Source organism: Tursiops truncatus, chromosome 6 (genome assembly GCF_011762595.2).
Source record: "Tursiops truncatus isolate mTurTru1 chromosome 6, mTurTru1.mat.Y, whole genome shotgun sequence".
Classification (NCBI taxonomy): Eukaryota; Metazoa; Chordata; class Mammalia; order Artiodactyla; family Delphinidae; genus Tursiops; species Tursiops truncatus.
In genome coordinates, this window is record NC_047039.1 from 8,160,425 (window position 1) to 8,182,196 (window position 21,772).

The 21,772-nt window shown below is 54.6% G+C and overlaps 1 protein-coding gene across 2 annotated transcripts in view; it reads right to left on the bottom strand.

Moving 5' to 3' along the window:
- Positions 1–1,563: 1,563 nt before the first annotated feature.
- The window catches only part of BLK (BLK proto-oncogene, Src family tyrosine kinase), a 48,438-nt gene continuing 28,229 nt past the window's right edge, over positions 1,564–21,772 (bottom strand). The window contains exons 4-13 of one of the 2 annotated variants that reach the window (XM_033857566.2): positions 20,277–20,370; positions 19,249–19,347; positions 18,119–18,222; positions 13,630–13,776; positions 13,036–13,188; positions 11,599–11,778; positions 10,395–10,471; positions 7,722–7,872; positions 6,485–6,616; positions 1,564–5,786 (exon numbers count right to left, since the gene is read on the bottom strand). In XM_033857566.2, the coding sequence (XP_033713457.1) occupies positions 5,581–5,786; positions 6,485–6,616; positions 7,722–7,872; positions 10,395–10,471; positions 11,599–11,778; positions 13,036–13,188; positions 13,630–13,776; positions 18,119–18,222; positions 19,249–19,347; positions 20,277–20,370 (1,343 nt within the window). In that variant the 3' untranslated portion in view covers positions 1,564–5,580. The remainder of the gene's footprint in view (positions 5,787–6,484; positions 6,617–7,721; positions 7,873–10,394; positions 10,472–11,598; positions 11,779–13,035; positions 13,189–13,629; positions 13,777–18,118; positions 18,223–19,248; positions 19,348–20,276; positions 20,371–21,772) is intronic. The other variant, XM_033857567.2, reaches the window with a different exon arrangement.

Here is a 21,772-nt window from a genome sequence, read left to right on the forward strand (position 1 = left end):
CTGGGCTCCCACACTGACTCCCAGGTGACCCCAGGGAGATGCTGTCCAGCCTGGGCCCTGACGGGGGAGGGGCCGTGCATGTACTGACCTTCTACTGCACGTGTGACCCACACCCGAAACTTTATGCACGTTATCTCAGCTCATCCTCAGCTTCCCTGTGAGCTGGTACGTTTGTGTCCAATTTAAACATGATGGAACTGAGGCCGAGAGGGGTTAAATAATTTGCCAGGGATTCCACAGCCAGTAAGAGGCACAGCCAGGAGGTGAAGCGAACACAGCCTGGTTCCTCCAAAGCCCGTCCTTCCACAGCAGGCTCGGCAAGTGGCCAGGGAGCGAGGCCACAGGGGTCTGGGCCCAGCCCGCGGATGGGTCTGGGGCAGCTCCAGCTCTGTCTCCAGCAAAGCCGTACCTCCCTCACTCTCCCAGGAACTCCCGCAGGAGGAAGCTCTGCACGGAGGCTTGCGTCCCAGATGCCCAAGCTTGGCAGGTGACCTCAGCAAGTCAGCTAACTCCTCAAGCCTGAGTTCTCCCTCGTCAAAGCCATGGTTTTCTCATCCATGAGGGGCACGGTTTGAAACATCTAGACCAGATTCTTCCTGGAAGAATGGTTAAGAGTGGTGAGTCCTCACTCCACCATTTACCAGCTGTGTGGCCTCGGGCCAGTTACTTACCCTCTCTGTGCCCCAGTCTCCTCATGTCTAAAATTAGGATCATAGGATCTACCTCTCTCTTTATACCCAGTAAATGTTGACTGGTCATAAAGGTCTATTCAGCTCAGAATGTACATGTGGTGTCAAGGTTAGCTCTTTCTTTAATCCAGAAGACTTTATGAGCTCAGCTTGGCTGGCTGTGGGACGCACTGAACAAGCCTATGTCAGTTGTCTGTTTTCCCTGATCTGCCTGCGAGTCATGGTGGCCGCTGCCCGCAGCTCTCTCCTTGTTGCCTCTGCGGCTGGGTGCCCAGAACAGGATGTGTTTCTTCCCTGTGAACATGTTGGGGTGGAGGTCTGAGCACGTGCCCACAGATGCAGACCCGCCTGGGGACGGCTGGTGAGAGCCTTGGGCAAGTAAACCCCGAGGCAGTGCTGGGCAGACTCACCCAGGGGGAAAACAAATAGAGTCCTTTCCCCAGAATAGAGTCCTGCCCGCACCCCCACCCCAGACCTCCACCCAGCAGGGACCTCTCAGCCAGGCCCACGAAGCCCCCAACACCCAGCCTCAAACAGCAGAACTTCAGAGGCACCAGCCTGAAGGGGTTTGTCACCAGCAAATACAGGGAAAAAAACTCGGGAAACTCAGACATCAAAGAGGACTGAGGTCCTGTGGTGTCCAAAGTCACAGAAACTTGGGTTAATACTATTAAAATGACACTAGCCGCCCCAAACCCATTAGGATGGCTACTATCAAGATATCAAGTGTTGGTGAGAATGTGGAGAAATCAGAACCCTTGTGTGCTGCTGGTGGGAAGGTACAATAGTGCAGTTGCTGTGGAAAACGGCATGGTGGTTCCTGAAAACATTAAGAAGAGAACTACTAGATGATCCAGGCTTGGGTCTCAAGAGATACTTGTACACCAGTGTTTATTGCAGCATTATTCACAAAAGCCAAACGGTGGAAACAACTCGTGTCCATTGACAGATGGATAAACAAAATGCAATATATATAATATACAATGGAATATTACTCTGTCTTAAAAAGGAAGGAAATTCTGACACATGTCACAATTTGGATGAACCTTGAGGCCATTATGCTAAGTGAAATAAGCTAGTCACAAAAAGACAAATATTGTATGATTCCACTTACATGAGGTTCGGAGAACAGTCAAATTCAGAGACAGAAAGTAGCATGGGGATAGCCAGAGGCTGGAATGGGGAGTTAGTGTTTAATGGCAACAGACTTTCAGTTTGGGAAGATGAAAAACTTCTGAAGATGGATGGTGGTGATGGTGGTTCAACAATGTGAATATACTTGACACTGAACTTAAAAAGTGCTGAAGTTGGTCAATTTTATTCTATGTGTATTTTACCACACTTAAAAAAAAACCCCAGACAACATGAAGCCTGGGGAAACTCGAGCCTTCCTTTTAAAGTACCTAAAGGAGTATGTAGTGGACCCCTTTGTAAGATAAATCATTGGAGACAGTTGTATCCTTTGCGTAAATCTGGATTATCGTGTGTGAGTTTGCTGAGAGCTGGTCCACTTGGTTCTTCCTTATTCGTAGATGGGAAGTTTATTCACACTAAATATTCTTGTTTTTAAAACTGGTCAGTTACAAGGATACATTGACACCTACTGTACGTCTTGCACTGGGAAGGTAGAATGGAAGGTACAAAGGAAGAAATAATTATTATATTATGTCTACGTGTCACTATTTGCTATGGGCTGAATTTTGTTTCCCCTAAATTCCTATGTTGAAGTTCTAACTCCCAGGACCTCAGGATGTGGCTGTATTTGGAGACGGACCTTTTAAAGAGGTGATTAAATTAAATGAGGTTATTGGACTGGACCTTAATCCAACACGACTGCTGTCTCTGTAAGAAGAGGAGAGAAGGACCAGACACACACAGAGGGAAGACCACGTGAGGACGAGGACACAGGGAGAAGACGGCCGTCTGTAAGCCAAGGAGAGAGGCCTCAAAAGAAACAACTCTCCTGACACCTTGATCTTGGACTTCCAGCCTCCAGAGCTGTGAGAAAATAAATGTCTGTTGTTGAAGCCCCGCAGGTTGCGGGGTTTGGTACTGCAGCCAAACGCACCAACTCAAAGTCTCTTTAAATCCTGAAAACAGCCCTGCAAGGGAGTCACTGCTCTTCCCTGCCTGGAGAAGGGGAACTCGAGGCTCAGAGGACTTGAGTTACTAACTCAAGGTCACACAGCTGGAAAGTGCTGGGTAAACCCAGGTCCCTGACGTCAACACCCGGGGCCGCTCTTCTCGCAGTTCTGCCCCGAGGGTGGGAGCAGTGTGACGGCAGACAAAGAAAAATCCTAGCAACCAATAAAGAACAAAACGCTGAAGGGCACAGTTTGAAGCCCACCCTGGGAGACAAAGAGGACAGGGGACACCCAGTTAAGGCAGTTGGAGGTTGTGGATCAGGGTCTCTGAAGGCCTTTCTTTGGGGGCTGTCAAAATAATAAGAGCTTGGGCTTCCCCGGTGGCACGGTGGTTAGGAATCCGCCTGCCAATGCAGGGGACACGGGTTCAAGCCCTGGTCCGGGAAGATCCCACATGCCACGGAGCAACTGAGCCCGTGCGCCACAACTCCTGAGCCCACGTGCCATAACTCCTGAAGCCTGGGCGCCTAGAGCCCCTGCTCTGCAACAAGAGTAGCCACTGCAATGAGAAGCCCTTGCAGCGCAACGAAGAGTAGCCCCCGCTCACCGCAACTAGAGAAGCCCGCGCACAGCTACAAAGACCCAACACAGCCAGAAAAAAAGAAAAAAAAAAAAGAGCTAAAGTTTCTGAGCATTTACCATAAGACAGGCACTGGGATAAACACCCCATGTGTTCTATTTTGTCTAAACCTGAAAACAAGCCTATAACGTAGGAGTTATTAATGTGCCCATTTTCCAGATGAAGAAACTGAGACTCAGGGAAGTCAAGCAAAGTGTCTGAGTTCACACACCCGGAAGAGGAAGAGCTTGAATTTGAACCCAGGTGTATCTGATCCCAAAGGTCTTGCTGTTACTCATTTTACAGTAGCACTGCAAATGCCCTGGCTCTGGGGAGGGAGGGAGAAGGGGAAGCACAAAATCCATGAGGGGTCCGAGGCTGGGGCGTACTCCTTACCAGAGCTCTGGTTGGGGGGCAGCAGTCATAGGCTCCACTCTCTCAGGCCTGGGCCCCTTTCCAATACCCTCACACGGACAGCTTGGGGCTGGGAGAATACTACCTCCACAGCCATGAATAGGGGCTGAGGGCAAAGAGTGGGTTCAGATCCAGGGTCCAGCACTGGCCAGCTAAGAGCCTCTGGACAGGCCTGGTGTGTGGAGTCTCTGCCGGTTTCCTCATTTGGGAAAAGAGTTTAGGCATAATAATGGTGAGCCCCTGCCCGCCTCTGCATCCCTCCCGGGGCTGTTTGGGAAAGCACCCTGGAAACAGCAATACTCTGCAGATGTCTGTCCTCCTTTGCCTGTGTGGCAGCCCCTCCTTGAGGCTCTCCCAGCCCAGCATCCCCCATTCTCTGCTGCCACAGTCCAGCTGCTCTGCTTGGGGGCACATCCCTATCCTGCTACTAATGAGCTGTGTGACCATGGAAACACCGCGTACGCTCTCTGTTGCTGGTTTCTTTCTCTGTATTCCCACCTCCTTGATTGTCACATGATCAGAGGAGTCGAAACAAGGCAAGTTGGCCAGAGGTCCAGGGGGAGGGAGAGAGGAAATAGGTGGAGCGCAGAAGATGGCAATGAAAGTATTCCGTACGGTAGTATGACGACATGCGATTTTACATTCGTCCAAACCCACAGAATACAAGGCAAAGAGTGGATCCCAGCGTAAACTATGGACTGCAGTTAATAATAATGTGTCAGTGTCAGCTCATCAGTTGTAACAAGTGTACTGCCACTATTGCAAGATGTTAATTATAGGGGAAATTGGGGGTGGGGCGGGGTGAGGGGTAAATGGGGATTCTCTACACTTTTCATTTCTTTTTCTGTAAACCTAACAGCTCAAAAAAAGGAAAATCTGTTACAAACAAAACAAAAACATGACAAATGGGGAGCCTCCATGAACAGTGAGGAACCCTGGAAGCTTCCTTGGTGTTACCAGCCCTGCCTCATCAGTTTAGGCGTCTGGTCCCGGCGCCACCGGAGCCCAGGGCTGCTTCGCCTCCCCGGTGCGCGTACTGTCAGCTCTGCGCTCTGCAGAGCAACGGCCCTCCCACCCGCGACCCCGACTCAGACCTGGAGGCCGAGGATTTCTGAGGTGAGAGCGCCACCTGCTGGTCCTACTCAAGCTGCCCTAAAAGGCAGTGACTGTCGGGTCTGCGTCCTCGTCCTGGGGGGCTGGGGGCTTGACTTTCACCCAGGGCCGTCCGCGAGTCCCTGGCGGCACCACTCATGCAAACACGAAGGTCATGTATGCGATGTCCAGGCTTGTCACCAGGAACGACACGGGAAAGGTCAGATCTCGTGACTTTATTACGGAAAAGTCCCAAAGTGCTCGAGCGCAGTATGGGTCGGGTGGGAGCCCGCGGGACTCAGGTCACCTGCGGTAGACTCCTGGCTTTTGGTGCCAGCACAGGAAGCCTTACATGACATGAGGACAAACACTTACGAGTGTGCCGGACACTATTCTGAACACCTTAGCGGGTCATCCTCGTGAAGAAGATACAAGGTAGATACAACTGTGGCTCTTCCCCGTTGTGCCAATGAGAAGGCGGAGGCACAGAGAGGCTAAGTAACTCGCCCAGGGGCACACAGCCGGAGAAGGTTCGTGCTGAGATTGGATCCGGAGTCCAAGCCGTGACCCACCTGCCAGGCCGCTCTACCTCTAGTTTGCTCATCTGAGAAATGGGCTTGCCGACCCCTCCCTGCCTTTGCAGCGCATCTGGGGCTGAGGAAGCTGCCAGTTGCACACGGGCCTAGGGCTGCAGCTCGTACTGGCCCTCGGTGGCCGTGTGGAAGTCCTCGAGCACCGACTGCAGGAACTCAAAGGTGGGCCGCTCCTCAGGCCGGCTGCGCCAGCACTCGGCGATGACGCTGCTGTACAGCTCGGGTGGGCACGAGTCTGGGCGCGGCATGCGGTAGCCGCGCCCCAGGTTGCCAATGACTTCGGGGTTGCTCATCCCTGGAGGCGGAGGGGACGCGGCTGAAGGGCGGCAGGGGCCCGCCAGGCACGGACCGCCATCTCCGCCCTCGCAGCCCGGCTGGCGCCACCTTTACGCATCCCACCATTTACTTTCCATTGCTTGGAGAACAGCTGGAAACGAGGCTGTAGATTATCTCAGTGCGGGACAGTTCCTCCTGGGTGGGACCCTACCTCGCTTACCTGTGACTGCGCGGCACACAGGCGAGCATCACTCACTGCGCAGGTACTTGGTGACCAGGCCCCAGCCCCTCCCAGAGGCTGCTAAGAGGTCCCAGCCCTCCGGGCCTGAGGCTGCGGGGCTGGGGGTTGTTGACCCTCAAGATGGGGCTTTGTACACAAGGTGCAAGACCAAGGGAGGGGCCACCTGCCCTCAGGTGAGGGCAAACGAGTTGGAGGAAACCTGAGTTCAGACCCCGACCTTAACTGAATTCCAGGTCTGGGGGCTCACTGACCTCTGCTGGATGAAGGGGACACAACTCTGTTGCCAAGAGCAACGTTGAGGAAGGGGGTGGAAGCCCCGCCCCCAGAGTGGCACACTTGGGTTTCTGTTTGAACCACTGGGCTCCATTCTGACGTGCAGGTGGGCAACCCCAGGCACTGAGGATGGGACATCTGCCATCGCAGTCACGTCAGGACAGCCCTGAGCAGTAGAGTCGCTGCACGATGCAGCCGCCTACCTGGGTAGGGCACACGCCCATAAGTGATGATCTCCATGAGGAGGATTCCAAATGACCACACGTCTGCTTTGATGGTGAACACCCCGAAGTGGATGGCCTCTGGGGCAGTCCACTTGATGGGGAACTTGGCCCCTGTGAGACAGCCAAGAGCAGCTCTGTGAGGCCGTGACTGACCGCCCCTGCACGCCCCCCGACGCCCTGCTGTCCCTCCCCTCCACCCTGCCCTGCCTGGCGGAGTCAGGGCAGCTGCGCCAGACACAGATGCATCCCGGGAGTCACTCCGACCCCAGGACACATGACCAGGAGCGTGCAGACCCCGGGCGTCCGCAGCATGAGAGGACAAAGACCACCCCTGTCACCCGCTCTGGGTCTTTGCCCAGTGGGCTTCATTGGGCAACCAGCACGTGTTTCCATCTGGGATGGAAGAATCCTTTGGCACCTCCCATGAGTCTTGTTTACTAACAGGAACTCATGGCTTGGGAAAGTCATTTAACTTGTCCCTGCATTCATCCTCTCCTGCAAAAGGGAAGTGGTGACACATGACTCATATACCTCCTAGGGTCACAGTGAGGAAGGAATTCAAATCCTGCTGTCCATGAAGCCCACCGGACGGCCCTGCCCTTGATCACCTGCACCTTGCCTGGCTTTATCCCCTGAAGCTCCCTCAGGGAACGAGTCATGTCAATCCTTCTCCCGTATCAACTGAGGAAGGTGCTGAGCTAACACTGCTCACTAACTTGCTTGATGAAATGTATTTTGATCCTTTCAAATCCTCTTGTGAAGAGGGTTTTTTGCCAAAGTTTTACAAAGTAAAGTAGAGACCCGTGGAGACCCCAATTCAGGTATTAGGTTTCGCCGCTCATACTTTAGAGCAGTGTTTTCCAAAGTGTGTTCTGTGAACCCCTGGTTCTGTGGGAGGTTCACAGAAGTTACATGGAAAAAGTATTCGGGATTCCAATTAGTTTGGGAGACCCGAGGTGAGGCACAAGTACACTGTTCCTTAGCTGCAGGACTTCTCAGTGCCTTTAGTATGCTGCTGTGGGCTGGGAGTCTCCAAGGGAGGGCTGGATGGACTGGGCGGTGTCTCCAAACTTACTCCCTCGCAGAGCTATTCCTCCTGAGGCACCTGTGCTCTACAGAACACTTTAGGGAAAGGCTGGACTAGCTGGGGGGCAAGGCCAGAATTGCATGACAAGGAGTCCAAAGGGACTGGGGGGAGTTGGGAGGCTCCGCTCACCCTCTTGGGCGGTGTACTCATTGTCGATGATCCGGGCCAAGCCGAAGTCACCGATTTTGCAGCACAAGGTCTCAGACACCAGGATGTTGGCTGCCCTCAGGTCCCGGTGGATTGAATTCATCTGCTCGATATACGCCATTCCTTCTGCAATCTGAGGGAATGGGCCCCACGGTGAAGGCCAGCGCCCCTCGGGGAGAAGGACTCCGGCCGCCCTCTGCGTCAGAGCCAGGGGCCCTGCCCTGCTCACCCACCTCTCCTCTCCTTCCAAGGGTCTGCAGGGCAGGAAGGTGGCAGATGGCAGGCAGGAGAAAAGGAAGGAAGGGGCGTGAGAGGAGGGGAAGGCAGGAGGTTGGGCAGAGGGTTTCATTTCCTCAGCAAGTTGCAAGCAGTGGTCCTGGAGCAGGGAGTCCTGGATTGCAATCACTGCTTAAGCTCCTCGGGGGAGGGGGAATCACTGCCCTGACAGGGAACGTGAGGGGATGGGTCTCCAGGGCCCCAGGGTTGTGGAGAGCATTAGGTGAGACCGGTAGGAGGACCTAACCCAGCAGGATCCTGACAGAACGGAGGCAGTGAAAGAAGAGAGTTGTTTCTGTCCCAGGTCACCAGCATTGGGCCAGGAGGAGCTGTTTGTCCTGCTCTTGTGCCGTTTAGCCAAAGAAAGGAACTCAGGGTTTATTCACTGCACTCCCAGTGGATGGATGAAGAAACTGAGGCAGAGAATAGAAAGCCAATGTACCTCCTCAAAGCCAGCACTGGAATTGATCCCCCTCCTACTTAGGCTTCCCTTGCACTGGTTTATTCATTTATTCATTCATTTGTATATTCTATCTTCATATTTATTCCTTCGCTAAGTCATTCCATCATACGTATGTGTTGGTATGGTACTGCGAGGACTATAAGGCTGAATACCAAATATCTTATATCTGGACAGCATTTAGCAGTATTCACCCCATTAACAAATATGTACTATATTGTATTCACGTATATATGTACTATACGAGCGGTATTAGAAATTTTAAAAAAAGGTCTAGCAGGACCCGGATCTGCTTTCAAGAAGCATCCACCTGGCACGATGCTAGGGGAACACATGACCAAGGTGCTCTCTGCACTTTCTTGTCCAGAAAAATTGAACAGAAGTGAGCTTGACCTGGGTCCTGAACATTGATTAGGATTCTGCCAGCTGAGAAGAGAGGCAAAGGCATCCTGGGCAGAGGGGACAGTCTGGGCAAAGGCTCCCAGATGTGACAGGACAGGGGGGAGCTGCCGTGTGGCTGCAGAGTGGGGCACACGGGCTTGTGGTTGGAGGGGAGCTTGGCATTTCATGCCTTAGAGCAGGAAAAGGAGCGCCCAGGAGGCGGTGAGGGTGTGCGTGTGCGTGTGTGTGTGTGTGTGTGTGTGTGTGCACGCAGTGAGGTGTTAGCATGATCAGAATGTGGTTTAGAAGCTGCTCGCCTGGAAGGTTCTGATTTTCTTGTTTCCTAACCTTCAGACTCTTGACCACACCTACTTATAAACTCAGGTGGCTTTTCGCATCTTTTGCCTCTGGGTGACCCAAGATTTCCCAAAGGATTGACTAAGAGACAGCGGAGAGAGAGAGAGAAGGAAAAGAACGGGGGAAAAAAAGAGTGGGCAGGCTGATCGCTGCGCTGTGTTTTGAAACCGGTCACCAGCGTTAATTTTCCGAGATCACCTCACCAGCCTGTTGGACCCGGCCTGTGCTCACCTCGGTGCAGAGAAGAGGGGTGGTGACCTCAGTGCCTGTCCTGATATTAACAGCAGATAACGGTAGAGGAGAAGGTAGATGCGGGAGGGTGCCTCTCTGCAGCAGGGGTGTGTGTGTGTGTGTGTGTGTGTGTGTGTGTGTGTGTGTGTGTGTGTGTGTCTCACGGGCTGACCACAGACCAGAGCTTTTCTGCTGAGAGTTCCAGTTTTAACCTGGAGCCACCAGATGTGCTTTGCTGCCGGTTAGAACCCTCAGCTAAAATCCCCGGGGAGGAAAGATCCCTCCCCTTCCTTTTGCTCTTTACCTCACGCCGTCTGAGTCTACAGAAGGCATTTGTGGGCACCGTCTGAGGACAGGCGAGGTCACCACAAAACACGGGCCTACCGTGTGGCATGGAATTCGTGGGAACTCTCTGGGTCTCCCACACCATCCTTTCCTCCTTCTCGTCCTTAGCAATAGAACCCACCTCGCTCCTTCATGGCTGCCCAGGATAAAGACTACATTTCCCAGGTTCCCTTGCAGTAGGTGTTGGCTGGTGACCGCTGGCCAGGGGGCTGGGAGAGCAAGGGTAGTGGGTGACTTTGGGGACGTGTCTCTAAAGGGAGGGAGGTGGGCTTCCCCCCACCCGCCGCCCCCCTACTTCTTCTTGCTGGCTGAGGAGGACAAGATGCTAAAGTGTGAGCAGTCTCCCTCGGTGGGAAGACGACCTGCTAAGACCTGGAGGGTGGAAGAAACCTGGGTCCCTGCTCTGAGGAGTGGCCCCGCTGCCCGCCCCAGGCTGCCCACCTCTGGTGTTTACACATTTAAGCCATGATGACTTTGGGCTCTCTGGCCTTCACAGCCCAGCCTAAATCTAATGGACACAACCTCTAACTAGTTGATATTGTTAAGCCATGGGGACGGAGGAGAGGGTCTGGGGGCCTGGCCCGCTGCACTCGGTTCTCACAAACCTGGGCCGACATGTCGATCAGCCTTGGGAGGGACAATCGGCTACCTTCATCCGTCTTCAGGAAATCCAGCAAGCAGCCTGAGGAAAGAGAAGTTGCAGCTGCATTTGTGCAGTGACCCAACCCTGGCTGGGCCGGCCTCTCAGGGTATGGGCTGTTCCCCACCTGCGGCAGGAAGTGGGTGGCACCGGATCTCTAGTGCCCAGAGACAAACCCACCCACAGCTGCAGGTGCCTCTGCTCTACAGAAACTCCCATCTCAGCCCTCACAGCGCCCAGGAGGTGCTGATCTGCTACCAGCTGCTTGGAGGATGTTAGGTCTCGGCCAAGTTCAGGGTCATGCAGCCAGGGAACCGGAGCAGAACATGCTCATTCCCTGCACCACATTCCGAAGCATCTTCTTGCCCCCTTCTCTGTCTGTTGGCAGAGATTCTTCCTCCGAGGACCAAGGGCACAAGAAAGCACCATAACGGAGAGACCCGTCTCCTGGGTTGGTGCAGGGAACAAACGCAGCTCCCCTTTGGCGTCTAAGAGTTGGGGGATGCTCACCACAGGGGTGGCTAAGAGGTGAGCTGGGGAGTCAGGTGCTCAGCGTGGGCCCCTTCATAACGACCTTTCAGGAACTGTATTAGCAGAGCACGTTAGGATCTGACCAGAATCAGTGTGTGGTCAGGGCCACAGGAGGGGTGAGAAGGAGCCCCTGTCCCGGGAGAGCGTGGCCACACCATGGACCTCAGAGGCCATCTCGCCCAACCTCTCTTTTCATCCATGTTGTAAAATGCTCATAGGGTTGTCAAACGTTCTCTGGACTAGAACCGTCTCTGGACACCCAGCCTACTGTTCTTTGGACTTTGCCTCGCTCTGTCCTCCCCAGGGGGCATCAAGCAGTGCCAGGCACAGAAGGCGCGCTCCAAAAATGCTGGTTCAAGGGCTCCTGCACCGAGGACACCGCTCTGTGAGGACCACTTATCCGTCTTGTTCTCATCATCCTTCCCTCCGCCCCCCCACGCACACCGAACTCCCTAGATCTGAAAGATGTTGGCTAACCGATCCAGCCCGTGGCTCAGGGATCTCCTGCCGAGGTCTCCCGGCCAGGCAAGCCTATGGCAGCAGATCAGCCTCAGCCTTCTCGGGCCCCCAAGCCTGGACTCCCACCCTCAAGCCTCCCTGCCTCTGTCTGAAGGATGCAGTCCCGGGCAGGGCACCACCTCTGGCCATGTACTCGGTCACGATGTAGATGGGCTCCTTGGTGACCACGGCGTAGAGACGGACCAGCCTCTCGTGCTGGAGAGTTTTCATCAGGTTGGCCTCACCCAGGAAGGCCTCCGGAGACATGGTTCCCTCCTTCAAGGTCTTGATGGCCACCTTGATGTTGTTTTTGTAATAACCTGAGCCCCAGGGACGGAGAATGAGGAGGACATTCAGAAGACCCAGAGGCTATGGGAGGTGACCCCTTAACCAAAATCGACATAAGCTTCCAGGAGCCATCCCTGTTCTATAGATGGGGCACTGAGGCCACAGCCGCCCCCGCCCCGCCCCCGGAAGTGGTCCTGGGCTGGCATGACAGCTCCTGAGACGGACGGATGTGCCTGCTTACCTTGCGGGATGCCAGCTTGTCCCAGTCTCCCCTGCCAGTTGGGAGCGCCAGGCAGTGGAGGAACTTACCCGGCCTGGGAGGGGGCCCATTTCACCTCCTTGCCCCTACACCCGGGTCTGGGGTGCATCTCTTGTCCTTCACGTAGCCTGCCTCCTACCCCTACGTAATGAGTCTCTGCTACCACTTGATAGCTTCAGCGTGGCAGGGAGCATCACAGCCCACGACAAAAGCATAGAGAACGCAGAGGGGGCCTGGAGACTCCTTCCCCCTTTCTGCGCCCTGTGATGTTTCCCTTACAGCGCCGGCACCTGCACACACCCACCCCCACCATGAGGTCCCCATCCACACTGAAGGGAGAAGGTGAGTCATGACTCAGACTTGCAACAATCCAGGTGGAGCTCCTGCCAGGGGCGCCTCAGGCATCAGTCCTGGGTGCCAGAGGACTGCGGGGGGGGGGGGGGGAGGGGGGCAGCAGGATCCCACCATGAAATCATGCCCATAGACATGGACCTTTCCGGGGATAAACTAAAGCACCTTGTGTTCTGAGAGTGCCCATGCTGAGCAGAGGAGCGACCGTCAACTGTCATTGAAGGTGAGGCCACAGGAGTCCAGAAGTTAAGGGACTGGCTAGTCTCACAGCTGCAAGTGCTGGCTTTGGTCTGTTACCACAGTCTTGGGGCCCCTGGTTCACCGCTCACCACGGTTAACACGTGTTGCCACTCTATGAGTTAGCAAGGCGTTTCAGGTCACACACAAATCAATGGCAAAGGCAGCTCTGGGCAGCAAAGAACCAAGGAGGGACTGGGCTGAGGGGGTGGGAGAGTTGGGTTCTACTCCTGCTTCACCATCATGTGCGGAACAGCTGAAGGCAAGTCACTTTAGTGTCCTATGCCTCCATTACCTCATCTGTAAAATGGGTATATAGCCGCAGTCCCTTCCCCCTCATAAGCCTTTATGGGAAGCACGATGCCCTGTGCAAATCCCGAGACTTCTGTGCTTCGGGACGCAGGACAGGAAGAGAGCGGCTCCCGGCATGACACATACTCACCCATCCAGACTTCGCCAAACTGCCCAGACCCAAGTTTCCTGACCAGCTTGAGGGACTGCCGGGGGATTTCCCATTCGTCCTGGGCCCAGGGGTTCTGGAGAGCCAGGCTCACACAGGGTTGGGTCAGCCTCTGGCACAAACCATCCCCCTTCTCTGCATTAGGAAAGAAGAGGTGGGGCTGGAGCCAGACTGGTCTCATTCTCATGGGAGCCACATCACTCTCAGCTGCGTCCCTGCCCCCTATTGCCTGCCCTACCCCACCCCTACCCGTCGTGCACACACCACACACACACAGCTCTCTGCATTCGTTTTGCACTAAGCAAGGAATGCTATCATTGTCTTGCTGTCTCTAAGACTGAAAATACTTGTTACTCCCCGAGTGCTCACAGCCAGTAGAGGGGATGAGGGACACAGAATGTGAATCAGTATGTTGACAGTTGTCAACTCCTTAGGTCCAGCCTTGGGATAATCCTCCACCCCTCCACCAAGATGGTACCAGTAATTCACACCATCCTGAGATCTTAGTGATAGGGAGATACAAGGGCTCCTCTGGTACAAGCCCCCCACGCGCCCTCATCAGACGCCCCCTCTTACTAGAATAGTGCTGCACCAGAGCCTGCAGGGTGGGGAAGGTGTTTCGGGGGGAGATGTAATAGCCGCCTTCATCCAGGGAGCGGATCTTATAGTGTTTGATCACCTCCCCCTGGGTGGTCACATCCTTCACAGACAGAGAAAAGGCACCTGGAGGGTTAATAAAGACACATACATGAGAAGCAAGGCATAGAGGGAAACCCAGGACTGGGATTTGGGCTTCATTTCAATACCCTGGAAAAAAGTTCCCCAAATTCTGCTCTCCATTTTGACCACTTCCATCAAAAGTTATCTTTTCCTTCATCTCACCCTCCACCCTCCTGGAAGCCTTTCCTCTCAGCTCCATCTGACTCTGTCCTTGACGTTCCTCCCCAAAATCTCCCAAAACTCAGCCAGAGAATCCCAGAGCTCTGGAGCAGGCAGGATGTTATCTTAGCAATCAGGCTGTCCCCCAACTTGGGCCCTGGGGCTTGCGGACCCTTTGCCATGGGATATTGAGAAATACAGAGTTGTTGGAGGGACTAAGAGACTGACTCATTCATTCATTCATTCATTCCAGCTGAAAGGCTGACCCTACCCCACATGCAATACTAAATTACAACCCCAAGCACTCCTGTCCATGGGGGAGAACATAAGACACTCCCCAGGGGTTCTGTTCAAATCCATACACACAACTAGGTATTCTGTCTTCTAGGTGAATGTAGCAGATGGCAAGCGTTAAGAGCAATTTAGGTGGCAAGAGTTTTCAGCTGAAAAACATTCCACGAACTTGATGGTTTTTATAAAGCGCCTCTCTCCAGCTCTCTGGGCACCACACTCCTCCACTCTTATTTGGAAGATGAGGAAGCTGAGGCCCAGAAGGGGGATGTCGCTTTGCACCAGGGTCCTCCGCTGGCTAGCAGCAGGCTTGGGGGCTCCCGTGCCCTTTCTAAGGGCTCGCCTACCTCGAGCAGTACCAGCCCTCCCCGCCAGGTGTCAGGCTTGGACACCTCTTGTCCTGGGTGTGGGCGCTTGATTTTGCTTTGCGGTGTTTGTCTTTACGCGTCTTTCCTCCCCCATCAGCCCATCAGCCCATCTCAAATCTCTTCTCCCCTAACCCTTGGCCATTGCGCCTCTCTTATTGCCCACCTGCAAAAGGATGCGGAGAAGCCTTGCGCCCCGCGGCGCGCCCTGCCTCCGCCACAGCCCGCTCCACGCGCCCGACCCCAGCCCAGCCCGCACGCGGCAAACTGTGGCCCCGACTTCGCCCCGGGTGGGTGCAACGTGCCCGGTATCTCAGGAACCAGAGAGTGGCTCTAGTGAGTCCATTCATCCGCGCATCACCCTAGTGAGGAAGGGAGCTGTTCTCCCCGTTCCCTCCGCTGCACCCTGCTTGTGAATCCTCTAGATCAGGCAAGGAGACCGGGCTCTCCTCCAGCAGGGCTGCAGAAGCTCGGATTTAGGGCCTCTCTCTTGTGTGGGCTCCTCCTAGGGACTGTCCCGAATATCTATCTACAATCTGGCATTCCTTCCTCTTAAAGGGGACTTCAATCCTTGCGGTTCACAAAATCTGGATCCCCTTGTCCTGTCTCCACGCTGCGTGTGGGCTGCGCTGGGCAGAGGCAAGGCTGGGCTCCCAGACATTGAGATTTCTTAACACTGTAAGGACCACCTGCCCTTGAACTGGGAAACTAGTCAGTCCTCACACAGATACCAATTAAATGAAGCTTGAGAAGCTAAGGGATGTCCTGGAGGCCTCTCGGGGCTAGAACTCGCTCCCTGGCTTCTGGGGGCAGTGTTCCTTCCCCATCTCCCATCCTCTGTCTGTGGCCTCCAGATGCTTTGGAGTTCGGTGGAGTGTGCACATGTGTATGCAGGGATGTGTATATGTGCGTGGGGTCCTGAAGCCTCAGCTCCATCTGGCCAATCCCAGCCTGGACTAGCTGGGGAGGGGGGCAAGGACAGGAGGAGACACCCGCCACCCTTAGAGACCCCTTCCTCCTTCACACTGAGGCTGGGGACGCCCTTTCCCTCCAGGGGGTCCCTTAGCAATAGGCAACAATTAAAACATCATTTCCGGGTGAAATGACGTGATGTCTGGGATTTGCTTCAAAGTAAGAGTGGTGGGTGGCGATATACACAAAACGAGATTAGCTGGGTTGATTATTGTTAAGCTGGGTGTTGGGTACAGGGGCTCCATTATACTATTTGCTTTACTTCCATATGCATTTGAAATACTCTACAGCAAACAAAACACTTATGTCATCTCTAATGATTCCCATATTGTTTCTTGGACATAGGTGCCCTGCTATTCAGATGGAGTAGTGGCAATATCCTAATATGTACGTGTATATAATTTAATGCATCCATCGGCGCATATCCGGAAATTCTGCACAGAGCGCCCCAACGCACCATTGCATCCCTCCACCTCCCCCACCTGGTTCTGACCCTTTGAGGGGCAGTGAGCTGTGGGAGCTCCCCTGAGCCTCCAGTGGGCTGTAAGCAGCTCTCTTTGTCCAGCTTTTGCTGCTTTCGTGTTTCCACTCACTGCAGTTCTCAAGCCATGGATGGAGCTGAAGCGTAAGCCAGCGGGCGGGGGAGGGGGTGGTGCTCCCACCAGGAAAGCCCTGTCCTTTCTCTTTGCCCCAACACAGGGGGCCAGGCTCACAGCCCGGCCACCCTCTCTCCCCTTCACCTCTGATGTTGCTGCTGCCACCTCCTCTCCTGTAACAGGTCCCTCTGTGCAGTGTCCTGATAACAAAGGCTTTCTTCGCCCTGCTTGGGAAACTCCCCTCCATCCACCAGGTTAGGCCAGTTGGACACGTTTTAGAGCTTGTGAAGATTTTTGGTGCCCCTCAGATGATCTGGGCCCTGACGCTTGTTCACTGTTGGTCTTGAATGAGTCACTTCTTCCCTCAGGGAGTCAGTTTTCTCATCTTTCAAATGGGGGTATTGGCCCAGTACCTCAAAGATGGAAGACTAGTGGCAAACGTGTACCAGGAAGCATATATAGCAAGGTTCATAGCAGCACGGTCATAACAGCCCCAAACCGGAAACAACCCCAAGTCCACCAACGTTAGCGTGGAGAAATAGCAATAACTTATGGAATATTCATATACTAGATTCCGTATAGCAGTCAAAGTGAGCTGTTGCTATCCTCAACAACACGAGTGAGTCTGTTATGGGCTGAATTGTGTCCCCCCCCTCCCCACAAATTCCTGTGCTGAAGTCCTAACCCCCAGTACATCAGAATGTGACTATCTTTGGAAATAGGGTCTTTAAAGAGGTGATTACATTAAAATGAAGTCATTGGGGTGGGCCCTGACCCAATATGACTGGTGTCCTTATAAGAAGAGGGCATGAGGACACAGACACACACAGAGGGACAACCATGTGAGGACACAGGGAGAAGACGGCCGTCTACAAGCCAGGGAGAGAGGCCTCAGGAGAAACCAACCCTGCTGACACCTTGATCTCAGATTTCTAGCCTCCAGAACTGTGGGAAAACACATTTCTGTTGTTTAAGTCCCCCAGTTCCTGGTACTTTGCTTCAGAAGGCCTGGCACACGAATACAGAATCTTACAGTGTTGAGTGAAAGGAACAGGACACACACAAAAACTAAAATACTATGATTCCATTTGTATAAAGGTGAGAAACAGACAAAACATGGGTGGTAACACTATAAAGAAAGATAAGGAAGGATTTCCATCCAAGTCAGGACAGTGGTGGCTTCTCTGGCGGGTGGGGAGGTGAATCAGAAAGGGGCACCGGTGGGGCAGGGAGAGGGGCTCTGGGTGTCTGGAATGTTCTCGCTCTTGTGGTCACACAGGTGTTTACTTAGCATGACTCTATAATTATGCACTCATTTATAATTTATGCAGTTTTTAGATGCATTTTATACTTTATAGCAGAAAGAACTTTGAGGAGGAAAGACAGAGAGAAAACTAAAGACAGAGAAAGAGAGAACCCAGTGGCCTGAGGGTGGTGGCAGAAACGTTCTGCTCGGTCGGTGGGTTTGAATCTGTGAGTCCATCAGATCTCAGTGATCACTGCCCCCTCCTTGTATATCACAAACTTATACCTCACAGGCTCTTGGAAGTCTCTTGAGTCACAGCCTCTAGCTGAGATTATCTCTAAGGATTCTTTCAGCTCCCAAATCCTTTGATTCCAGACGTGGCCCTGGGTCACACCCCCTCTTCTGCCCCCGCCAGCCTCAGCACCCCTTCTGACGGAGGCAGTGCGAGACCAGCCCGAGATGGGAGCCGCTCTCGTGCTGGGCACATTTCCAGCGGGGCCCTGGGAGAACTGTCCATGTGTACAGCCTCACGCTCAGTTACCGGATACCCATGGGCTGTCCTGGCTGGCCTGATGTGGGAGGGACCCCCCGGGGTGGACGCTGCCAGGTTCTCCTGCCTAGCACCCCACACGCTGGCCCCCTCCCAACTCCCAGAAGCAAGGCTGCAGGTGGGGCTCCCGGGCTGCACAGGGAGGGAAGCGGAGGCCCAGGCTTACCTTTGCTGGTTTCGCTCTCTCTAATTAGAAAGGAGCCGGCCTTATTGATTGGAGCCAGAAGCTGCCTCTCGGCATCTCTCCGGCAAATTGATCTAAAGAACCACCTGGAAAAGAAAAGCACAAAGGCAGACAGACCTCAGAGAGTGGCCACACTCCCGGGGATACTGTCACCCAAGTCCCTTCCCTCCAGAGATGAAATGTGTTCCCGTTGCCAACTTAACCCTGAGCTGAGCCCCTCACATTTTGATACATGAAATACCCCTCGGTCCCCTTCCCTGCTGTCAGCGATGGACTTGGTGTTTTCTTGAAATGAAAGGAGAGCAGTATTTGGTGCCCTTTGTTAATTTTGCTCTGGGAGAATGCACCTGACACCTTCCCTCACAGTCCACCCTCCTTGGGTTTGGGTCTCTAGTGCCCCTTGAGCACAGGCTGGTCAGGGTGGATGTGCCCGCCCCACACTGGTCCAGGGACAGGCACAGGGCCGGGCGTGCTGGGCAAGGAGCCCTCCTGGGGGCGAGCATCGCTGGATGGGAACGCTAGATGAGGCGGCAGAGCCGTGCCAGCTTGTGAGTTTGACAGACTCTGAGCTCCTTCAGGGCAGGGGTCACGTCATAATGGGTTTTGCATCCTCCTCGGTCCTGGGCAGAGCTGGGGCTCTGGCTCTGTTTGCTCAGGGCACTAATGCTCGAGGCCCTGGCTGGTGCCGCAGGCAGGTAGGTTATGAGGATGCTGGGGTGGAGCTGTCCCTTAAGGCCCCCATCCTGTGAGTCCCCCGAGGTGCAAGCCCTGAGTCCTGTCCTGGAGGCAGGGGAGGAGGGTGGCTGATCAAGGTGGTGGGACATGGGGTCGTCTCTACCAGGTTAGCCAGGAAACGGGCAGCTCCCGTTTTACAGGTAGGAAGGGTGAGATGGGCTCCCTGAGTGACACCCTCAGTGTCACACAGAGATTTAAATGTTGCTGGGACATTAGACAAGCCTTTCCCAGAGGCACCAAGTCCCCACCCCTCTCCTGCCCCCTCTGTGCCGGGTTCACACCCTGCTCTGCTATTTAGCTACTTTCTGGCTCTGCCCTGCGCAGACTAGAAGCCCCCAGCACACGCCTCTGCTCTGAGGGGCCGTCTGTCCACCTACTTTTCCACTTCCAGGGTCTCTATTCGGGTCACAAAGTTGCTGGGCACGTAGCCTTCTCTTCCTGTGATGAGAGACTTGGCCAACCACCAGTCTCCAGCTCTAGGTGGGAAAGAAAAACAAAACAGGTAGCGGCTCCCACAAGGCTCTCTGGGAAGCTCACAGCCCACAGCATCTCACCCCTGGGAGGCAGAGAATTCGAGAGGCAGGTGGTCGGGTGGAGGGAGGGAACTGGGGCCAGGGGCTCAGTGATGCGGGCTGTCCAGGTCATTCCAACTCGCCAGCATCCGTTGGGCCCAAGATGCTCCTGGCCCAGGGGAGGAAAGGGAACAACGCAGCCTCCGGGGGGGGGGGGGGTTTGTCTCCGTAGCCTGATCCACCCACGAGGGCCCCAGTCCTCTGGTGAGCCGCCTTCCTCTCGATTAATGGGACACGTTTAGGGTTTGGGGAGTGAGGTTGGACTGGATGGGAAAGACAGAAACAAGGAGGGCTGCGGAGGAGAGGACCAACCGGAGCCCACAGATGGTCAAAAGGTCAGGGCCTTCACACTTTATCGCAGAACATTGAGAAATAAAGGAGTCCTCAGCCTCCACAGGACAAGCCCGACGTGCGACAGGGTGGCTTTAGAGCAGTTTCTGAGAAGAACCTCTGGATAAACTAAAGCTGAACTCACAGGTAGGGTCTCAGGCGAGATCTTGTCTGGCAAGGGAGACAAATCTGGACACAACAGAGTCCAGTCCGGAGCTGTGACGGAGCAGCCAGGCAAGCGTTGTGGGCATCAGGAGGGCTTCATGGAGGAGGTGACGTTAAAGGTGGGTTTTGAAGGAAGAGTAGGGTTTTGACAGCAGAGCAGGAGGTAGTGAATACGAACCCCTACTACTGAGTGACTGGGCTGGGCTGCGCTGGGCTGGGGGGCAGGGCACTGGAGAAGATATTCTGGAGGCAGCCGTGCAGGGCGGTGCATTGGGGGAAAGGTAGGTGGGTGGGGGGTGGGGTCCTGCAGTCACAGGGACGGTGTCTGGGACACTTACTCCTTCAGGATCTGCAGCTTCTCCCCCTTCAGCATCTGCAGGTCCTGGTCGTTCACGGCTTTGTAGTCATACAGGGCCACCACGAAGTGCTCCTCTAGGGTGAACAGGGAAGAGATGGTCACTGCTTGGGCTGCTAGAGCGATGGTAGGGGCTGGAAAAATCCTGAAGATCTAGGGAGATCAGCTGTGTGGACCTGAGGGACGCAGACCCACGTCTGGGAACCATCCCTTATCACTTCGGAGGCCATGACCCTCCCCTCTCTTCCCCTTCTCCCCCTGCCCTCCCTGCCTCTGTTCCAAGGGCAGTAGTGGTCTCGGAACATAGCAGCTGTAACTTTGACCTGTAACGGTACCCAGGGCCCTGTCACAGCGCTCTGGCTGGCAGTACCCAGACGAGCTGCTGGTCCCTGCAACGCAGCGGGCTCTGGAGTGTGGCCTATCGTCTTTCCAATGACCGCTGCTTTTCTGCACAGCCCTGGGGAGCGAAGACCCCCTGCCCCGAAAAAGGTCACCTGGAGACCACTTAGCGTCCCCAGAAGTAGATGACTCAGCTTGGTCACCAGAGTGTGGCTGTTCCCCTCCCCTCGGCGGGAAGGGGGGCTGGAATAGATGACAGAGGCCGCCTCCGGTTCTGAGATTCAAGGTCTTGTGCCAAAGGCAGTTGGTTTTACTTCCTTCTCCTGGACTTCCTTCCTGGAGATGCGAAGCCCCCGGCAGGAAGTAAGGATCTCCCCTGATGGTAATTAACCGTGATCCTCAGCACGGATAAGAAACACCAGGCACCAGGTGAGGCCACTAACTGGGTTGCCGCTCTTGACTGACAGACTCCGAGCTCCTTCGCGGAGGGGCCCCATCGTAATTAGCTTTGCATCCTCCGCAGTCCTGGGGCAGAGCCGGGCTCTGGGTTGTTTGTTCAGTGCAGTCGTGCGAGGGCTCTAATGCCTGAGGCCTCCCGGTGCTGGATGCAGGTGGGTTATGAAGATGCTGGGGCAGAGCTCTCCCGGAAGCCCCATCCTGTGAGCCCCCTGCCCCGGCCTGAACCCCCGAGGTCATTCATTATATCACCTCCACAGTCCGGCCCATCAGAGTGGAAGTGGAGACCGGGGGTGGTTAGAAGGCCGGCAGGGGGCCTTTGAAAGTGGGCTGGGAAACTAGATATGGGAAACTCCATATGGAACAGAGCAAGGGCTGGGACGCAGAGCCATCGGCCTTCGCCCTTGGAGGTTGGGAGCTAGAATTTTTGAAAGCCTGGGTTTGACGATGCTGTTTGTATTTGCTGTAACTCTTTTGGTGCTCGTTCATAGTTTGTAAAGTCTTTAAAAAAAAAAAAAGCCCACCCAGGCTCAGGTACACTAAATGAGCCGGTGCTTGGCTCCTGGAGGGACACCCCCCAAGGGCAGGTGAAGCCTAGGGCACCTCACTCAGCCTCCCCCCAGGCCTCCTCCTCTCCGACCCTCGAGGGCCCATCTTCCCCAGGAAGCCGCTCCCACCTCGGCC